The sequence below is a fragment of the Delphinus delphis genome, chromosome 7 (assembly GCF_949987515.2).
Source record: "Delphinus delphis chromosome 7, mDelDel1.2, whole genome shotgun sequence".
Taxonomy (NCBI): Eukaryota; Metazoa; Chordata; class Mammalia; order Artiodactyla; family Delphinidae; genus Delphinus; species Delphinus delphis.
Window position 1 is genome coordinate 11,559,855 of NC_082689.1, and position 20,667 is coordinate 11,580,521.

General features: G+C 39.9%; 1 protein-coding gene across 4 annotated transcripts in view; it reads right to left on the minus strand.

Annotated features, from left to right (window-relative positions):
• Positions 1-20,667, minus strand: part of COL4A3 (collagen type IV alpha 3 chain) — a 134,471-nt gene that overhangs the window by 37,677 nt on the left and 76,127 nt on the right. For all 4 annotated transcript variants that reach the window (XM_060016011.1, XM_060016012.1, XM_060016010.1 and 1 more), the window contains 13 exons: positions 18,642-18,704; positions 18,207-18,266; positions 17,194-17,238; positions 16,866-16,919; positions 15,893-15,934; positions 13,796-13,880; positions 12,329-12,364; positions 10,547-10,711; positions 7,714-7,806; positions 7,120-7,215; positions 3,983-4,053; positions 3,006-3,188; positions 892-1,060 (listed from right to left, as the gene is read on the minus strand). In XM_060016011.1, the coding sequence (XP_059871994.1) occupies positions 892-1,060; positions 3,006-3,188; positions 3,983-4,053; positions 7,120-7,215; positions 7,714-7,806; positions 10,547-10,711; positions 12,329-12,364; positions 13,796-13,880; positions 15,893-15,934; positions 16,866-16,919; positions 17,194-17,238; positions 18,207-18,266; positions 18,642-18,704 (1,162 nt within the window). The remainder of the gene's footprint in view (positions 1-891; positions 1,061-3,005; positions 3,189-3,982; positions 4,054-7,119; positions 7,216-7,713; positions 7,807-10,546; positions 10,712-12,328; positions 12,365-13,795; positions 13,881-15,892; positions 15,935-16,865; positions 16,920-17,193; positions 17,239-18,206; positions 18,267-18,641; positions 18,705-20,667) is intronic.

Sequence of the window (20,667 nt, forward strand, 5' to 3'; positions counted from 1 at the left end):
CGAGGGTTCACTCATTCGCGGATATTTTCAATAGTAAATACTAGAGTACTACATGAACTACAGATACGGAGGAACCACACATAGGAGGGTTGACTCTAAGTTATACACGTAGAGGGTTGCCCGTCCTAACTCCCGCGTTATCTGAGGGTCACCTGTATGTGAATACTACTGGGGATACTGCACTCAAAATTTTATTCCTGGTGACGGATGCTATAAAAAGATTTGGAGACCCGTGGTTTTTTGGGTCTCTAAAGTGATTTTAGAAGTAAAAAACGACCATGGTAGCATTACTTGTTTAACACTGTCAGTAACGTGAAATTCTCATCTTTCGCCATGTTCTCCACCACGGATAAACATTGAGGTTCAGATCCCTCCTGAATCCCGCAAGTATGTTCAGTATACGTGGATCCCAAAATTAACGGGACTTTATTATCAAGACAACTTTTCTTCATTTGTCTTAGCTACTTTGAAGTTTTATTTAGAAACTATTTATGAGGTTATGAATCAAAAAGAACAAATTTGCAATAACATGAGTGGGCCCTGGGCCCAGGAAGAGGCTTCTCAAGATCAATCCTATAGGTTTTTGCCTTCCCTTTGTTTATCGTAGCTAACTTCCGCTCATCTCTTAGGATCTATTCACTCCGTGTATTTATATCAGTAATGGATATAGACTATTCCTAGGAAATTTCAGCTGTACTGCTCACTAACAGGGAAAAAGAGGATTATCTCTACCATATCCTACATGTTATTTCCCAGTGTCTACAAGTTGACATCGTCTATTTACTAGAAGCATGTTTCTATACATTCATTAGTCTTGAGGGAGTTTCACTAGCGCTAGGAACCATCAACCCACTCCACAGGAAAACAGGACTGGAAAGAAAACTAACCAACCGGCTTCTCCAGGTGGTCCAGGGGCTCCAGGAAGTCCTTGGGTGCCCTTTGGACCAGGCTCTCCCCAAGGTCCATAGTCTGATGGTCCAGCCGGTCCTGCAGGTCCTGGGGACCCAGGGATGCCAGGATCCCCTGGAAGACCCTGGTCTCCCTTCTCCCCCCTCAGGGCCTGTATCAATAGAAATATGTTTGGATAGTGATTCGTCCAGTATCCCTTTACACAGGCTAACCTCACCGTGCATATGAATACCAGTTAGGTTGTCATGGAGAAGATCTTGAATTAAAAAGCAGTTGTTACCTGAAGGGCATTGTTCCTAAAATAAGAGCACTGAATGATGTCTGTTGTTTTGCCCTTTGGAATCCAGCAACATTTCATTAACTCTCTTGAGTCCCACTTAAGGTGTCCTACAATGGGACGCCACATATGACAACAGCCCCAAAAACTTAGCTCAAATTGGCCAGTAACTCAAATGGCATTAGAGGTGACATTCATGTTACTGGCACATTTCTAAAATAAAACCAGTACAGCAAACTTTAATTTGATTGGTTTTTCACCAGGTATTTTCATTATAAAGGAGATATTCTATCTATAGTAATTTTTTTCTTATAAAATATTTTTTTTGTTGTTAATTCCATAGTCTGTCACTTTGAAAATGAGTTGTTTATTTTAAAGAAGTTGAATTTGACAAAATAATCGAAGTTCCCCTTCTTCTCCAACATGGCCCCAAATAATAAATTTGACTGGATTTTTCATTGTTTAGTGTCAATGTGGGACTGGGTAATCCTTCTTTCATAATTGCAGGGTGTAAGACTCTAATCAGTTCCTTGATTTTCTCTTACTTTCTGGGACTTCTTTACTGGAACTAATAAAAAAAATTAGGGCGATGCAAATGGAAGCATCATGTGAACTGTCTTGATATCAGACCAAAAGAGTTCCCAACTCCAGCCCTCTTTAAGGATAACTGCCACTCTGGAGGGGCAGCTGACAGTTTGCCAAAGAGAGTCTGAAACATTGGCCCTGCTAGCTGCTTCCACTCAAAAAGCGTTTTGTAGTTAAAAGGTTTAGGAAAGTCTGCATATCATATCCACAACCTGAGGAGTCACCATTCATATTCTCATACTAAAGGGTCTGTGAGTGAATCTTTAAATTTGTTTGACGAGTTTCTCTGCTTGAGGTGAAACCCTTTGTATTGGATGACACTGATTAACCCTGGGAGAAACTGGGATTTTATAAAACAGGCTGGGCAGCATGCCTTGCAAACTTCTCAGATACATGCGATAGGTTCTCAGCCTCTGCCTCTATGACATTTAAAAACAGATTCTGGGGACGCAGTGAGAGAGTGGCATGGACTTATATATACTACCAAATGTAAACTAGGTAGCTAGTGGGAAGCAGCTGCATAGCACAGGGAGACCAGCTCGGTGCTTTGTGACCACCTGGAGGGGTGGGATAGGGAGGGTGGGAGGGAGATGCAAGAGGGAGGAGATATGAGGATATACATATATGTGTAGCTGATTCCCTGTGTTATAAAGCAGAAACTAACACACCATTTTAAAGCAATTATACTCCAATAAAGACGCTAAAAAAAAAAAAGATCCTGGTAGGAACCTCTCACTTGAACGTGTGAGAGATTCCATCCCATGAAAAGAGACAGAATTATATAAACTTAAATATGGTAAATGACAAAACATTTACCCAAATGACAAAGCCCTAACTATTCTGTCCTCTTATGCATTTATTTTTACTTAAAAGAATGAACATTGTCCCCCAAATGTTGACTAAAACTTTCCACTATTAATCATTTTCTGAACTTCCCTATAAACTCATTTGATACAAATGTGGAATTGTAACTTGTGTATGAAACAAGGTCATTATCAATGTAGAATTTTCTATGGGCTAAAAAAACCATGGAGTGCTATTTTTTTTTTGTCAAAATACTATAAATATTTGTTCGGGTTATTACTGCTCATTTGAAGATGCCTAATCCTGCAGTTAAAGGGATGAACTGTGCTGAATGGCCAACAATTTTTTGAAAAGAAATCATCTGATGTCTTAACTTTAGAGCCCTTCATTCAGAGGGAGGGTAATTTGAAAAAAGTGTCTAGATACCAACCGGTTCTCCCTTAGGTCCTGGTAATCCTTTTACTCCCGGAGTTCCAGGAATTCCATCCAAGCCCTTTCTTCCAGGATGTCCTCGGAGCCCTGGATCCCCTGGGGCACCCACTTGTCTCTCTGGCCGAGATGCTTCACCTTTTTCTCCTTTAAGTCCTGGATGACCCTGATCACCCGGCAATCCCTAGGGTGGTACAAACATGAGTCTACCTTGCATTTGGGTACAGTTCTTGTGTCAATATTTAAAAATGTCAATAAGAACTTTTCAATTTTAATGAACATGAATTTTTTTCCAGACCCTTTCTTTGGCCCATAAGTAAAATTTCAAGCTATTTGGCTTTATCTTTTTCTTCCAAAACTATAAAAAAAATTCAATTAGTGTAATTCAATGCAATATATATACAATAATATAATTCAATATGATACAACCTTCATCATAATTCAGATTATGTTAGAATACTGGTAAATTTCAATATGCATCTATGGATAATTTGATTTAAATATATTTATCCAAGTATAACTTTCTGACTTAAATTTTTAACAACTTTATTGATGTATAATTTACATATTATAAAATGAATCTTTTGTAAGAATACAATTCAATGATTTTTGGTAAATTTACACATTCATGCCACAATCACCACCGTCCAGTGTTAGGATGTTTCCACCACTCCTCCAAATTCCCGCAAATCTATTTGCAGTCCATCCCTGTTCCCAGCCTCAGCCCCAGGCAGCCACTGATCAGCTTCTGTCTCTGATACCATTTGAAATGATTATAAATTCATTCATTCATTCACTTATTCTTTCACACATCATTCATTTATTCATTCAACCAACAAGTATCTACTAAGTGCTTTACTATTAAGTGCTCCTTGCCAGGCACCAAACTGACAACCTATATGGGGCACAACCATATTTCCAGAGGGCTCCATTTTCCAAATTGAAAGTAAATAAAGCGTTAAAACCATGAAATCTTACCGGAAATCCTGGAAGACCAGCGCTTCCTGGGGACCCTGGGATTCCTTTAATGCCAGCTGCCCCTTGTCTTCCTGAAAGCAGTAAATTATTAAGTATACATTGAACACAAACTCTGAACACCTAGGGTAATGCAGTATGTGAAGAAAATAGGATGTCTTCTTCTGAAGAAAGAAAATTTCTTTATTAAAACACACAGTGCAAGGTAAGAATGGGAGTAAATAACTGGAATAAGAGAGAACATTCAAAACAAGAACTCTTAAATTTTAGCTTCCTAAAATTCTTGTCTTTATCATTTTAAGGAGACACATTTTTTCTTCTAATGATAAAAGTAATGGGTGTTCATTGTAAAAAAAAATACAGAAAGAAGAGAATAAAAATCACACATACGGGGGCGGTCGTGGTGTGATGAATTGGGAGACTGGAATTGACATATATACACTAATATGTATAAAATAGATAACTAATGAGAACTTGCTGTATAAAAATAAAATAAAATAAAATTCAAAAAAAAAATCACGCATAAATCTACCACCAGAAGACAGTATTTGCTAAAATTTTCGTGTGCATTACTCATAAAATTTTATATCCATAAATGCATAGGACTCATAATACACTTTTTTGGAATCATACTGTACATATGTCAATAAATATGGACTTATAGCTTCCCTTTAAATGGCTGCATGGTAGCCTATTGTATGGGTGAACCTTCATTCATTCAGCTAACAGCTATGTTTAGACATTTAGATTGTCTTATTCAACTTTAGTTGTTGTAAACAATGCTGTGATAAATACCTCTGGATATTTAGTTCTGCAAATTCGTCCAAAGATTTCCTTTACAATAAATTGCTAAAAGTGTAACTGCAGGTCCAAACAGGTACAAATCTTTCTGAGGCTTTGTATATCGGTTGCCATATTGCGTTTTACTGTATGATTTTATTCTTCCTCTATTTAACTATCTCTGTAAAGAGGATCCCTTTAGAGGATCTTTTGGACGGATCTCAGGTCAGTTTATTAACAAATGTTTATTCAGATTTTTTTTTTTGGCAAGATCTAAGCCAGGAGAATGTTTTGTATAGTAATCCAAACAGTTTTACTGCTTATGTATCTCTTTGAGCTATACCTGTAGTACCTCAAATGTAGGAAAACCAAGGAATATACAGCAATGCGACCGGTTGGTTAGCAGCAGTGAGCTACCTGCCTGCAACACTAACCTTGGGCCAGAGATCGCTCTGGGGATGTAGGAAAATTATGATGGCTTTCCTTTTGTTCTTTACCTTCCTCCCTTCCTTTTAGTTGTTGTTTTAACATTTCCCCCAGAGACTTGGGCCTCAAATAGGAGCTGTATGAAGAACACTGCCCCCTGTTCTTTGCCCCATCCTTTCCCGTCAGGCTGGTCTCAGGGAGTCAGGGGGCAGTGACTGCAAAGCAACTAAGGCCTTCATGAAGAAGTGGGTAGGATTTGAGGGTGACAAAGGACCCCTGCCCCAATGCATGTCCTCTACTGGCTGGCCACAGTGCTCGCAGCTGCCACCGTGAGCCTTTCTTCTTTGGACTGAGACCAAGCCTCCCTGAAGACTCTGTGTCAACGCAAATGTCTACTGGATGGTGGTAACATGCAAACATGCTCTTATCTCCAAAGGTAGAGCTTTTGGCTCTTAGCTCCTAAGGTAGAGCTTTGGATTAACTTGGCTCAAAGGGCAGCGCCTGGTACAGCAATTAAGGGGTTCCAGTGTAGAAGGCGGGAGCATGTCTCCAGAGGAGAGTGTCTGGACTGGAGTCAGGCTCTACCGCTTATTAGCTATGTCATCTGATACCTCAGCTTCCTCATCTGTTAAATGGGGTTAATGTAACACTTGGCTCTAGGGTTGACATGAGGACGAAGGGCTGGAGGCACAGAAGACATCTAGAACCATGCCTAGGGCACTGAGCGAGGGCTCCGTAACTTGAGAGCTCTTAGTAGTTAATGAGAAATCATTTGAGGATGGTGTCTATAGACCAAGGTGCTAATGGCAGAACCCAGATGGTGTGTGATACCACGTGAAGGCCCTGGGTGGCCAGCAGAGTGGCACAGGGGCAGAGGAACCCAACTAATAAAATAGAGACTTTTTTCTACTTCAAGGCTTTGTCCATGGTCATTTCTATGACCAGGGAAGGGGAAGGTAGGAGAGCCGAGGCAGAGCCAGCCTGGAGCAACAGTGCTGAGGTGGAGAGCTCTAGTCCGGCACAGAGGTCGACAAGGGAAGCGACATACGCTTTATTTAGTCCTCAGGGTACTGGCCTATGAAATGTTTTTTCCTTCAAAAGTTGACGGCTAATTTTTTTTAAAACATGAGATTTCAGATAAAAAATCCCAATGTTATTCTTCCCATGAAAGATTGGAAGATTTATTAGCACAGAGCCTAAAAGGCTGCCGAGTAACAACAGGCTGGAGTTGAGCACCTCGTGGCACCTTCCCGTTTACCGCGGAGCCCCTTCAGTTTACTGAAGTCCTCACCACTCCCTATCTTCCCCAGCACTGGGGCCACGGGTGAACTTTGTTATCGTGCTTGTACGGTTAAGCATAATGTGAAATAGTGCATGTGCCCATGATGATATCAAAAGGGGGCACATGAAAAATTAGACTGAGAAGGGTCATGTCTCTTGAAAAAAAGAATGGGAGACAGTTTCTTGCATTTTTTTTTTTTTTTGGCCACGTCTCTCAGCTTGCAGGATCTTAATTCCCCAACCAGGGATCGAACCCTCACCCCCTGCAGTGGAAGCCCAGAGTCTTAACCACTGGACTGCCAGGGAAGTCCCAGGGGCTTATTTCTTTATGGAAGAAAAAAGTGGTTTGTGTTTGGTATGGCTGCTTCACTCCTCCGAGTTACCAGCTGCTCCCCTGTAGAAAAGTGAGTTTACAATTCCTGGATAACACAGTGGTTTGCTAGAGTTCAGCAACTAAGACGGAATAAGGGGAAATGCCAGCTTTTATGGGATTTTTGGCTTACTTTATGTTAACAGAGTGTGTTTCTGAAAGTCTCCCTCTAAATTCATATAAACCACATCCTGACATCTAGCAGTCTGATGCCTTTTTTTCCTGCCCAATGAATCGACCCTTTCGGTACTTGAAAAGATACTTGTGTGCAAATTGTCTGTACCTGGGAATCCTTTTACGCCATCTAACCCCGGCAATCCTGGGGGGCCTGGAGGCCCCGGGACACAAGGACACTGTGTGCACAAAAGGCCTGGCTCCCCTGCAATGAGAACACACTTGCATCACTCACAAACCCATGCCGAGTCCTTAGAAAGGACGTATTTTTGAACCACACGATCATTCGTTACGCCTAAAAATTTTTTCATGTATTGAAAATCATTTAGGACATTGTACATATTAATAAAAACATCATTCATCTATTATACCTGCTTACTTTATCTGACCTTATTTTTTGCGTGCTGAGAGAGGAAATCCCAAGAGCCTAGTATTAAATATTTACTATTTCAGTGTTTCTCTCCTCGAGTGCAGGCTACAACCCACATTCTAGGAAGAGCCAATGATTTATTGCACAGGTGCTAAATAAATGATTCATTTCCAGATAAATAAATACCGTTAGGTAATCCTTTTGGAAAAGAAGCCGTCTCTGACTGTCTGCTATTTTGGGGTCATTGTTGTCTCAGGGAAATATAAAATCAGTGATAATAAAGATGATGAGAATGGCTTATTCTAGTTGAGAAACATCACTGATTGAACCAACCTTTGGGCCCATCGACTCCCGGGATTCCTGGAGACCCTGTATGGCCTGGAGGTCCACCATCTCCAGGGGGACCTCTGCGAAGAACAATACCACCTACGAAGAGAAAACACCAAAGCTAGTTTTTTGTTTTTGTTTTTGTTTTTTTTGCGGTATGGGGGCCTCTCACTGTTGTGGCCTCTCCTGTTGCGGAGCACAGGCTCTAGACGCGCAGGCTCAGTGGCCATGACTCACGGGCCTCGCCGCTCAGCGGCATGTGGGATCTTCCCGGGCCAGGGCATGAACCCGTGTCCCCTGCATCGGCAGGTGGACTCTCAACCACTGCGCCACCAGGGAAGCCCGAGTTTGTCATTCTTAAAGCAGCTTTTCAAGAAAGCTGTTCCCAGTCTTCCACATACATCTGCTATTATAATGGTACGGTCAATAGTTAATTCTCTCAAATTGTTGTGTTCTATGATCTAATTTTTGGTCTTGCCATTTCCAATATAGGTTGAAGGCAATGCTGATGAAACTAAATATGTACAAACAATACCTATAGCTTCCCCCAATTTCAGAGCAACAGGTAACAGTGGAAACATTTAATTTGGATGGAATATGTATGTGTTACATTATGTCTGTTCCATTATGAAAGAATGCTTATTTTGTGATCCAGTTATCTGTGTCCTTAAGTTGAATGGGTAGTTATCTCTGAACAGTAAAATCTACTTCCACTTCTAAAACAAATACATCCTAGGGATGAAATATACAGCATGGTAACTATAGTTAATAATACTGTATTGCACATTTGAAAGTTGCTAAGAGAATAGGTCTTAGAAGTTCTCATCACAAGAGAAAAATTGTAACTACGTATGGTGACAGACACTAACTAGACACTGTGATGATCATTTCATAATATATACAAATATTGAATCAATATGTTGTATGCCTGAAACTAATATAATGTACATCAATTATACTTCAATAAAACAAACTGAATTTAAAAAATAGAAAAAAAAGTAAAATCTTACGGCACTTTTATACTTAACGTAGACTCATGTATACTTTTACATTTATACATTTGTAGATACTTATACATTTTCATATTCATTTCATATTTAACTCAACAAATATTTGAGTACCTACAATGTTCCAGCCCCCATGCTGTATGCTGGGCTTCAAAGAGTAAATGAGACACTCCCTGACCTCAAAGAGCTTTGAGTCTTATAGGGGAAACTGACTCAGACAAGCAATGTGGAAAATTCTATGATCAGGATAAACCTGAGTGTTATAAGAGGTAGGTGGGCTCAGTGAAAACTTTCTGCAGGACTTTGAAGCTCCAACAGGAAGGACAGATAGGTGTTGCTTAGAGAAGAAAGGGTAAGAAACAAGAACAGTCTCTGAAGGGCGAGGGAGCATGGTGCCTTTGGAGCGGGAGCTGATCTACGGCAGGCGCCCTGTGGGCCAGATTCTGATTTGAACATTCCTGAGCTTCGTGAGCTGTGCGTATCAGGCTTGTCATCGATAAAAGGAGGACACAAAACCTACACCTGGAGAAAGACTTGGAGGGCTAGAAGTTGTTCAAACCCCTGATATACAGTAAAGTATTTTTGTTGAGTTTTGCTTTGCTTAGTTTTCCATAGATCCACTCCATAGCTTAACAGCTTGTTCTTAGACATTGTCTTCTGTTAATAGGATAATTTCTTAGATTGTTGTTAGCCTAAAGGAAAGCTTTTATTTATTTATTTATTTATTTAGGCCGTGATGCGCTGCTTCTGGGATCTTAGTTCCCTGACCAGGGATTGAACCCAGGCCACGGCAGTGGAAGTGCCGAATCCTAACTACTAGAACACCAGGGAACTCCCTTTATTTTTAATGTTACTCATATAACTAGACACTTAACAGAATTATTTTATTACTACTAAGAGTTTTCCAGATTATTCTTTTTAATTTTCTATGTTTATAATTATATTGTCTATAAATAATGTTTCTTCCTTTCTTAAAAATATCACTGATGCATGGAAGATTCTTAAGGCTAGTAGGAGGGTTGGGTATAAAACACAAGACCTCCCAGGAACCTGCCAGGAAAGGCATGTAAAAATATATAGGGCGATCTGTATGTTCCTGAGGTTCTATATCCCTATCAGCCACATACAGAATGCTAAGTGGCTCTATCAGGGGATGGAGAGAAAAGGATAACTTCATCAGAACTTCCAGGTACCGCTTCAGAGCCTCTGGGCTGCAGCTCTGCGGTTTCTGACCCACTTTTCCTGGCAGCATCTTGCTTTGGTCCATGTTGCACACCTCTAGCCTCCTGTCCTGGGGCTCCCCTGCTGATGACAAGCCCCAGGACGCCCCAGGAGCCATGTCAACACAGCCTGGAAGTGTGTGTCTGTGGGGGGACGTGGATGGGGATGGTAGGGTGTTAGTCCCGTCCTGTGGTGCACAACTTTGACCCATGCGAAATAGGGTCTGGTGGGGAAATTCTTGCCTCTTTGTCTCCCCAGGAAAGATTATCCTGAGACGAAGTTATACAGCTTCTTGGAAGATAGTCTCCAGGGACTGAATGAGCAGTTGCGCTTGGCCTAGGCCAACTTGATAATGGTCATTCCTTCCCTGCTTCTCTCCCCTTGTTCCTGTTTCCTGCTCCACCCTCCGTGGGAACTCAGGCTAACACTGGGCTGCGCTTGCAAAGTAGCCCTGCCACCGTAGCTGCTTCCACAGATAGTTAATAAAATGAAACTCCAGTGGAAACATAACTCCTACGGTCCACACTGATGGCCAAGCTGCGTGTAAGGTTCATTGCCCCCGATGGGCACTTCTCTGTCACCGGGCAACGTACGCAAAAGGACATCTTTACCTGGTGGTCCTGGAGGTCCTGGCAACCCTGTAGGGCCTGGTGAACCAGGACAGCCAGGGGACCCGGGAAGCCCCACTGCGCTCTTTCCTGGGGGTCCTCGCTCGCCTTTACTTCCTTTTGCTCCTGGTACTCCAGGGGCTCCTTGGAGGCCAGGCCTTGATGACCCTTGGAGAAAATAATCATTTATTGTTTTTTAGATGTTTCCCTGATTAATATACATTTGTTTTTCAATTGCAAAAAGTGATATATTCTTATAAAAGTTGTACAATTGAAAAGTATATAGAGCATATAAAAGTGAATTATCTGATGTCCCTTATCTGTGGCCTTGTTAAACTATCACAATACAGCAGAGCTCAGACCATACCATTTCAAGAAGATAATTTATGTGACTTATTACAAGGGGCTGAAACAGAGGTTGGGATGCACTGTAGTCTCTTGATTCAAAAGGACTTCAGGAGAAATTCTTCAGTATATGTTATTTTATAAATTCTTTTTATTAGAGACTAAAAGATGCCTATCTTTCAGGGTCTCCAATGAGAAAGAGAGAAAATTGTAATTGGACTTTTTTCTTGCCAATCGTCTTAGTTATATTAAAGGGTACCCTGGGGGAGGCAGGCATCTCCTGGGGCAGAAGCCATGCCAGGTGATACAAAACCCCCTTCTTCTGTCCCTTCTAAAATGACCCGGATGTGAGAAGGGCAGTCTCAAATCTCTGCCTCATAGTTAAGAATCTCTGCTGAGAAACCAGTGGGGGTAATATCCGATTATTTCTGATTATTGAGCTTGAAGATTTTGGCCTAAAGGCTAATAATCCTTCGGATTGACATCTGTTTTAGAGCTTTTTAATTTTCACTTGCTGGCTTTTTAAACCATTCTATTCATTACTTGGAAGGAAGTCTTTCTTAATATTTGGTCAGACCTTTAAAATCCCCTTTTGCATCATTTCGACTTCAAGAAATACCTGCTGTTAAGAGTTTGGTATATATTTTTCCACGCATATGCAAGAACACATAATATTTATCCACTGATCTTTTTCTTTTGCAATAGGATTATAATATACATGTAGTTCTTCAGTCTGTTTAATTTTAATTCATTTTCAAAATTATGAAATAGTTTAAATATACAGCATAGTACAGAGAAAAATATAGTCAATGGCAGGGCTTACCAAATCTTTGCTATTTTGTTCTTAGTTTTGTCTCCTTTACAAAATGACACATTACGGTACGACAGTTATAACTGAGGCTACGGTCGTTGATCTTTAACCATCCTTGATCCTATTCTTCCTCTCTCAAGAGGCAACCACTCAAATGACTCACAGATATTTTCTCCACTTCACAGAATTGTCTATGTACCACAAACAATATATTTTTAAAATTAAAACTTTACACAACAGCTGTAATCTATGTGTCTTTAGGCAACTTGTGATACACTACGAAAACTATCATTTTAAGCAACCTAGTTGCCATAAAATTATTGTTTTTCTAGCTCTGTGCCTCTTCTGAGTTTCAAGCCTTCTGCTCCTTACACTGAAGTTACTGTCTTACACTTAGTTAAAACTACTGAGAAGTAAAAAAGAGCATTTCTCTATTACTTTGTGTCAGTTTCCCAGTTTCCACTTCCTTTTCCCCTGCAGGTCACAAAGTTAACGATTAAGACGTTGGAAACACTTGTATATCAATGAATGAAACATTTGTCTTATGTAAATACTGTCGACTCACTAGAGAGCAGTGTGTTTTCCATTTAATAGCGTTTCTATTGGTATCCTGAGAAACATGTACCTACCAGGACTTCCAGGGGCTCCAGGGGGACCACTGGGACCTGTGAATACATAATAGCAATTAATTGTTTACAAAGATGTAAATATCCCCTCCCCCCCGGTTACTGAAATCTTGGATGACGATATAATAATAATATAATAATACATTTTTCATACTTTTTCTCCACTCTCACAGAGGTAAATATGAGAAAACTTCACTCATTTAAACAAACTGTAAAGAAGAAACTAAGTTCATCTTAGATGTCTAGCACTCAAAAAGGGGGAGGGAAGAGAGACAGGGGTAGGGGATAAGGGACATGAGCTACTCTGTATAAAATAAATAAGCAGCAAGGATATATGGTACAGCAGAGAGAAATACAGCCATTTTTTGTAATAACTTTACATGGAGTATAATCTACAAAAATATTGAATCACTATGTTGTACACCTGAAACCAATATAATATTGTAAATCAACTATACTTCAATTTTTTAAAAAAAGTAAATCATGCTACTTTATCATCTTCAAATAATTCAACAAGACACTTCCTAAGAGTCTGCTCTGTGTTTGGCATTTTGCTGGGATGATTCAGATGCCAGAATATTAAATAGCTGGAATTGTCAAGAATATGAGTTTGGTCTGGATCCGTCTCAGATCGCTTATAGCTGTAACACTGCGTAGGGCTCTAATTCTTTGATGTATATGAGTGATTTATAGTAAGCATATCAGATTTTTAAAAATCTATGTCTAATACTTATCTGTCCATTTGTTTAAGTACACTGAGACTTTTACCCCTCTTAAGTAAAATTCTTTGAAATATTATTTATATCAATAATTTTCCTAGATCAGTGGTTCTTAATCCTGTTGCACGTTAGAATTAATCTGGGGAGCTTTAACGATCTGCCAGTATCCAGGGCCCTCCTCCAGGCAATTAAATCAGAACCACAGGGATGGGACCTGGACGTGGTTCTTATTTAGCAGTTCCTGGGGATTTTAATGTGTAGTAAGAGATAAGAGCTATTAGCCAGATCTTTGCAATCTATCAAAAGGGATAGAACGTAAGTAAATGTGACTTTAATTCATGATGCTGGAAGTCAGAAAACCAGGACTTCAGTTCTTTCTTGTCACTATTTGTGTGGATTTGCTCAAATCATAGCTTTTCAGGGACTCCATTTTCTCTTTTGTATCCCACTGAGATTGCTGGTTTCGGACACTCCCACCTCCTTCTCTCCAGCCATGTTTGTGTCTTCCTACCAGACTTGAACGTTATGCTTTCCTACATAAAGATAATTCAGTTACCTTCTACTGTATACCACCTATGGAATTTTCTTATGAAAATTAGGAAACACCAAAAAATATCACCACCTATGAACATTAGGAGACCTCCCTTCTCCTCTTGCCAATTCTGGGTCTGTAAACACACGCTATACATTTTGCCTTGAAAGAAAGACATGGAATGATCAGCAAATGCTTTAGGAAGAAATTTATTCTCACCCTGTGGGCCAGGAGCTCCCTTGGGCCCTGGTGGGCCTGGAATTCCTTCATCTCCCTTTTCCTGGTACGCATCATAATATTCTGTCTTAAAGGAAAAAGAAATTAATAAAGAAAAAAGACAGTTATTTATGGACAGCTCGCCAAATGCAATTACTTCAATTCCTTCTTTTTTGGCTACAATGATAGTTTCCTTATTTTCCTGAATTCATAGGTTTATGTGTTAGAAGGATATGGCAGTTAAGTATATGGGATGGATACATTTAAAAATAAAAGTTAATCTGGTATCATGATATCATATATTTCATGGGCTTTCAATTAGAAATACATTTTATGATGTGGCCCAAATCACATATACACATTTCAATATACATATACATATCTATATATGTGTGAATATGTATGCAGAAATTAAAGTTTCACAAAATAGTGACTTCTTACAACATATGATCAACTCTGATATTTTTTATTCTATTCTATTTCACTTTTTAAAAATGCTTGTCCTGAGGACTAAATTTATTTCAAAGTATATTGGGACCTACACATCAAGAATACTTTATTGATTGTTTCTTTACATTTCAGGACACTGTTGACCTTCAGACAAAGGTTTCCTCAGTCCAAGGACTCAGGACTATTACGTATTTCTTTTTCTTTTTATTTTTTTTGCGGTACGCGGGGCCCTCACTGCCGTGGCCTCTCCTGCTGCGGCTCCGGACGCGCAGGCTCAGCGGCCACAGCCCATGGGCCCAGCAGCTCCATGGCACGTGGGATCCTCCTGGACCGGGGCACAAACCTGCGTCCCCCGCATCGGCAGGCGGACTCCCAACCACTGCGCCACCAGGGAAGCCCGACTATTACGTATTTCTGAAGTGATCAGTGGACCTACTGCTGGTCTCCTTAACCATCTACTTCCAAAGCAGAACTTCCTCTGAAGTTAGCAGAAGCTGCAGAGTTATGTGGTATTGAGCATGAGAAAAGAAAATAGAAAGAAGATGGAAGTATAAAAGTTTTTTAAAAACTTAGTTTTTTCATACGCTGCCTGGGGCCAATTAGTTCACTGACTTGTTTAAAGAATAGGTAACTAGAGCTTTGTGGTTAAGCAGTATAAAATCACAAAAAAGAATTACTACTAATCATAGTACTAATAATGTACTAATCTCCTCCATCATAAAATCCATAAAGACATGTGAGTACCTTCCACGTAAGTACTTTCACAGAATAGCCTCTTTTATTTTCCCAGCAACCCCTTAAAAGTATCTTGGGATTACTTGCCATCTGAAGCATTTGCTTGTAGTGTAAAGAGGCTGATTTCTGGGACCCTCCTCCGGTTACTGAGTTGACTTACTTAGCCTGAAGGGCCTGAGGACTGCGTTTGTAACAACACGCACACACACTCCCCCAGTGACTCCTTTGCCACCATGGAGGAGTTTTCTGTCACACCTGCACAGTCACACGGAACGTGAGAACCACTGTCTTTTGAGGCAGGAAAGGAAGAGGCCAGACCTCAGAGCCTGGGTCTTCTGCACTCATCTCCTTAAGCTGCAGAGTCACGGTATAAAATGTAGCCACCCTGCAGTCAGGAGCTGACAGACATCAAATCCACGTTCACGCCGGGGAGGGGAGGACACAGCCTGCCACTAAGGAGCATGGGCTGGGGTCGTTGGTTTTTGCTGGTCCTGTATTAAACCCAGGGCTGAGCTGCTGCTGCCTCACAGTGCAGGGCTGTCTTAATGGGGCCCAGCTGGAGACGGCCACCCTGCTGCCCATGCTGTCCTCCTCTGCTGCCTTCCTGCCCTACTTAAGGGCAAGGGATTACTTACCTTGGGCCAGGCCTGATTAGACAAAGGTTTTCTTCTCTACAGCCCAGGATGGGCATGGCCAGTGCATTCCAGGGACCAAGTAGGACCAAAGAAAAATACTTGTCCATTATCAAATGGACAAATAATGACAACCGCTATTTTTTTTGCCCCGGTTTGATAAAAAGGTAAATACTGTAATCTCTATCATAGCAGTCAATGAGAGACAATGATTCAAAATTTCCTTGATATTTTGAAAGACTTGATCAAACATGACCTTAAAATGGTCTTTAATTACACTTACTGGACCACGAAATCCTGGAGGGCCCATGTCTCCTTTCCACCCCTATGTTGAAAGACAGTTAGAAATTATGAGCACATTAATCAAAAGTATTTACATGTTAGGTATACTAGAAACCAAAATGCACAGTTAAACAAATCTATGTTAAAATTGATGTTATTTCTATGAAATGTACAAACCAAGTTAACATGAAAGGGATACTACTTGTGATTATCTTCCTGGAGGGCCATTATCTGAGTCAAGAATCTTATCTACAAGGTCTGGAAGAAGTGGCTCTTGTTGTCTAGGTTTCTTCCACATCACTCCCTTCAAAGGATGTTTGCATCATTGCGTGCTCTCCTGTTCCTACCCAGACTAGAGGCACAGAGAAACCAGGCTGTGGGTTGTAGGCGATTCCCAGTGTCCCAGCTATAATCAAACTCCTTTCTTACCTACTCAGGAAGGCATTCCAGAATTCTACTGGAAGTGATATTAACACAGGATAAAAATCTTGAATCTGCATATATACCTACGTATGAAAACTATTTGAAAATATCTGTAACGTGTTGTCAGAAACAATGATGTGGAATACGGTCCACAGTTAACTGATGATGACCTTTCAGTACATCATGACCCAGGTTGAGACTCACGGGGACCAGCCTACCCTTGACCTCTGATGACCTGAAACTTCCTCCAATCGCAGGTCCTTTCCAGCTTCTTCCTCGGGGAGCTGAAATCTCAAATCTCAGCTGAGAGTGAGCTGAAATCTCACTCGTCCAAAGTCAGCTTCTACTACACAGGACAGGTGTAACATCTTTCCCCTTCAAGTGTTCAAATATAGTTGCCACATCTCTTGTTTCTTCTTAACAAATATGCTAAGATGTTTTAGTGAGCTCTAATTGCAATTCCTTGTACCGAGTTTCAGGACGTGTGGGGAAAGGGTGACCAAACCCAACCAGTTAAAAAAGCTGAAGATAGATGTTAGGAAGGGAATTACCTTGATGCCATCTTCGCCCCTTAACCCAGGGAAACCCTTGCTGCCTTTGGCTCCCTACGGAGAACAGTAAAGTGCGTAGGTCAGAAGAAACATTGATAATCAATCTCTTCTGTAGGAAGCAAAATGCTTTAAACTCCTTTCGGGAAAAAAAATGTGCTCAGATGACCTCTCTCCACAGTGAGGGTGTAACACTATGATTCTCAAACATAATTTTTAAAAGCTATATGCTTTTTGTTTGCTTAAAACTACTTAGTGACTCTCAAAAACCCTTCTTTGTCTAATAGGACCGACACTTTCACTATATTAATGGGCCACGTCACGTCTTTACCTCAGTGCCAGGGAAACCGGGGGCACCATCTTTTCCAGGCTTTCCCTAAAACAAAAGCAAAACAAAAACACGTAACTTCATAAATATGGGTAATTTCAATAAACATGAAAAATTAAATGATATGATCATCTCTTGACCTTAGGCAAGAAAGCCTGACTGAGGTTTCCCCCACTTATTAAAAGGAAAAACTATTAACCACAGAACAGGTGATGACTTTCTCTTGCCAGGGAAGGCAGAAGCCAGTCAGAATGGGAAATTAGGGAGGGTCACTGGAAAAAGGAGAGGATATTAAGAGCTAAGCTTAAACTAGAGTTAACACTACCCATCAAAGCTTAGAAGGAAAATCAAGGAAGCACTGAGCAGAGAATCGAACAGGAAAATCCAGAAAGAGGGAGGCGTTCACAGTCTATTCATTTGCGGTGTTGGCAATTCCCTGAACTCCAGATGTGCCTATATTTAAATATATGCATAAAAGGTATTTTGCAGCATTCAAACAGACAGGGCTTTTGGGATTAACTATTATGATAAAATAATAAATGATATGATAAAATTAAAAATCATATTAGTTGAATATTTTTTCTTAGAAAAAAATATTTTCCCAGTGTATAATTTTTAGAGTTTTTAAACAATATATGTGTTTAAATATTTGCAAAATAGAGCTGGGTGGGAGAGTGAGCCTCTGTTACTTCTACATTCTCCTCTTTTTTTACCCATCACCCCCTATATGGATGAAGATCGTTTGTCAAAGAAGAGGATGAGGCTGATACACAGAGAGGAGCAGAAGTGAAATGGACAGAGTCCTGCCCATTTCATTTCAGGTTCAGAAGTCCTTGAAGCTTGTTTTAACCTTGAACTTCTCAGATACTTGAACAAAGAAATTCTAACTCCCAAATTTTTAAAAAAAGTTTAGAAAATCTAAGCTAGTTTGAGTTAAGCACCTTACATTCATGCCCTCAAGAGTCCTGAGTACTTACTAATTTAGGTTGCCCATGACACTGAATTTCCAAACTCACCTGCGGGCCTGGTTCTCCAGGAGCACCTTTTTCTGATCCGTAAGATTCTCCAGGTGGCCCCTGTATTAATGAGAGTTAGGTCAAGTTTTGTAAATTATTGATTTTTGACTTACATTGATTTTTATTAACTTTTCCCTTCTGTTAAAAATTTTTGAAATGGTGGGTTATCTAAGAAGGACATCTTATTTATGAATATTAATTTAAACACAGATGCTGAAGATAAATCATAAGATGGGTGCCATTGGGTACATGTAAAACGGTGCAGGGATTTCAGCCAGAAGTGGCCATTAAATAATCCTAGTATTTACGATCTCTGCGGTAAAATACTACCGTGCTTTAGCTAATATTAAGATTTAAAGGTAGATCATACATCAGAATATGCTCTAAGGTTCTACTTTTTGTTTCAAGGGAACAACATGATTCTTAGTGACCTACTGAGGGTCCAGGGCGTCCAGACTGGCCCATGGCTCCCTGGTCTCCCTTCTCCCCCTTGAGGTCCTGTCACAAAAACAAGTTAAGGTCATTACAAACAGATCAAACAAGATATTATTGACTATACTTGCAAAAGTCCCCTATCTGTTCAATGGATTGGATTTTAAAGCTACTTATATACCTCTTGTTAACACACCACATTATCAATTTTCACATTTTGAATTTTATACCTGGGAACCCCCTGAAACAATATACAAACTTTTTGTGTGCTATATTTTATTTAATTTTTAAACTGATGTATAGCTGATTTACAATATTATATTAGTTTCAGGTGTACAATGTAGTGATTCAAGATTTTTATACTCCTTTTATAGTTACTATAAAATATCGGCTCTATTCCCTGTGCTGTACAATATATCCTTTTTATAACCTTTTCTTTTTTTAAAAAAAAAATGAAAGTATCCTTTAGATCAAACTGTATTAAACTAATTTAATTCTTGAATCAGTTTTCTATAAGCACAATTAGATCATTTCTTTTTTTTATTATTTTTTTTATTTTTTATTTTTTTTTTTGGCGGTACGCGGGCCTCTCACCGTTGTGGCCTCTCCCGTTGCGGAGCATAGGCTCCAGACGCGCAGGCTTAGCGGCCATGGCTCACGGGCCCAGCTGCTCTGCGGCATGTGGGATCTTCCCGGACCGGGGCACGAACCCGCGTCCCCTGCATTGGCAGGTGGACTCTCAACCACTGTGCCACCAGGGAAGCCCAGATCATTTCTAATGTAGTCTACTTTCATTTTTAATATACTGAAATTATTTTCACTGAGATCAACTATTTTCTGAGTAAATGTTAGGAGGATTGAATTCATTAATTAGGTTTGTTTTGCCCTTATCACATTTTATTTATATATTGTGAAAATATAATTTTCAAAAACAATTTTTTCCCAATGTGAGTATCCTCCTGAGGGCATCATTTTTAGAAATAACTCAATTTTGTCCCCTGGGTCAAATCTTCCAGATCTTGCTTTTGTCAAAATAAGATTTTTTCCCATCAATTTTCAGCCAATAGAGCTTTAGACTTTATTAAATATACTTTTGTTGATTAATTCTGAAAAGTTCAGTTATTCTCCTCAGCCAATTTTTTTCCAGTCTTCAATGAGAGTTATTATTTTGGCCATATAAAACTTCACCATGTTCTGTTTTAACTCTTCTAGTTTTGTTTTGATAATTTCTATCATTAAAAATTAATTATATTGGAAAGAAATGATTAAGGGATTTCTTCTGGGGTGATGAAAATGTTCTAAAATTGCACGTGGTTATAGCTGCACAACTCTATGGATATACTAATAGCCACTGAATTGTACACTATATAAGTGAATTTTATGGCATGTGAATTATATCTCAATAATGCGGTTAAAAGTTAATTATAATTAAAACCCATGAATTTTATTCTTTAAAAGGGTGAAAATTATGGTATGTGAATTATATTGCAATAAGCTATTATTAAAAACAATTAATCATTAAGTTTAAAGGAGAAGGATGATTTATGTTTATTTCTTAGTTAATCCACAAGAAAATTGTTAGCTTCCTCCTCACTCCCCATTCCCCTTCCCAGACATTCCAGGATCAACCTGGTGTCTAGGATTGGTGTATGATGTTGTGATGCACTTCTTCTGAGCATCTGATTCAATTCCATCCTCTGGTCCTTCTAGCTACCCCAGTGTGGGAGCAAAAAGCACATGATAATGTCAAAATAACGAGTCACAGTGCCCTTGGAGGGGAGTGGGGGCCACACTGCCTTGGGGTTATGACGGCAGGGTAAAAATGTCCCATTTGATTACGATACTGCTCTACCCTTATCTTTAGGTCATTGCTATCCAATTGCATCAGAGCCACACACCATTTTGCTACTGTTTATTCAAAAATACTCACCATATACCCACCCTATGTTAGCAACAAGGAGAGGGATGGGGATAATGGGTTAGCAAAATTAGATCTAGGCTCTTCCTTCAAGAATGTTGGGAGTGGCTT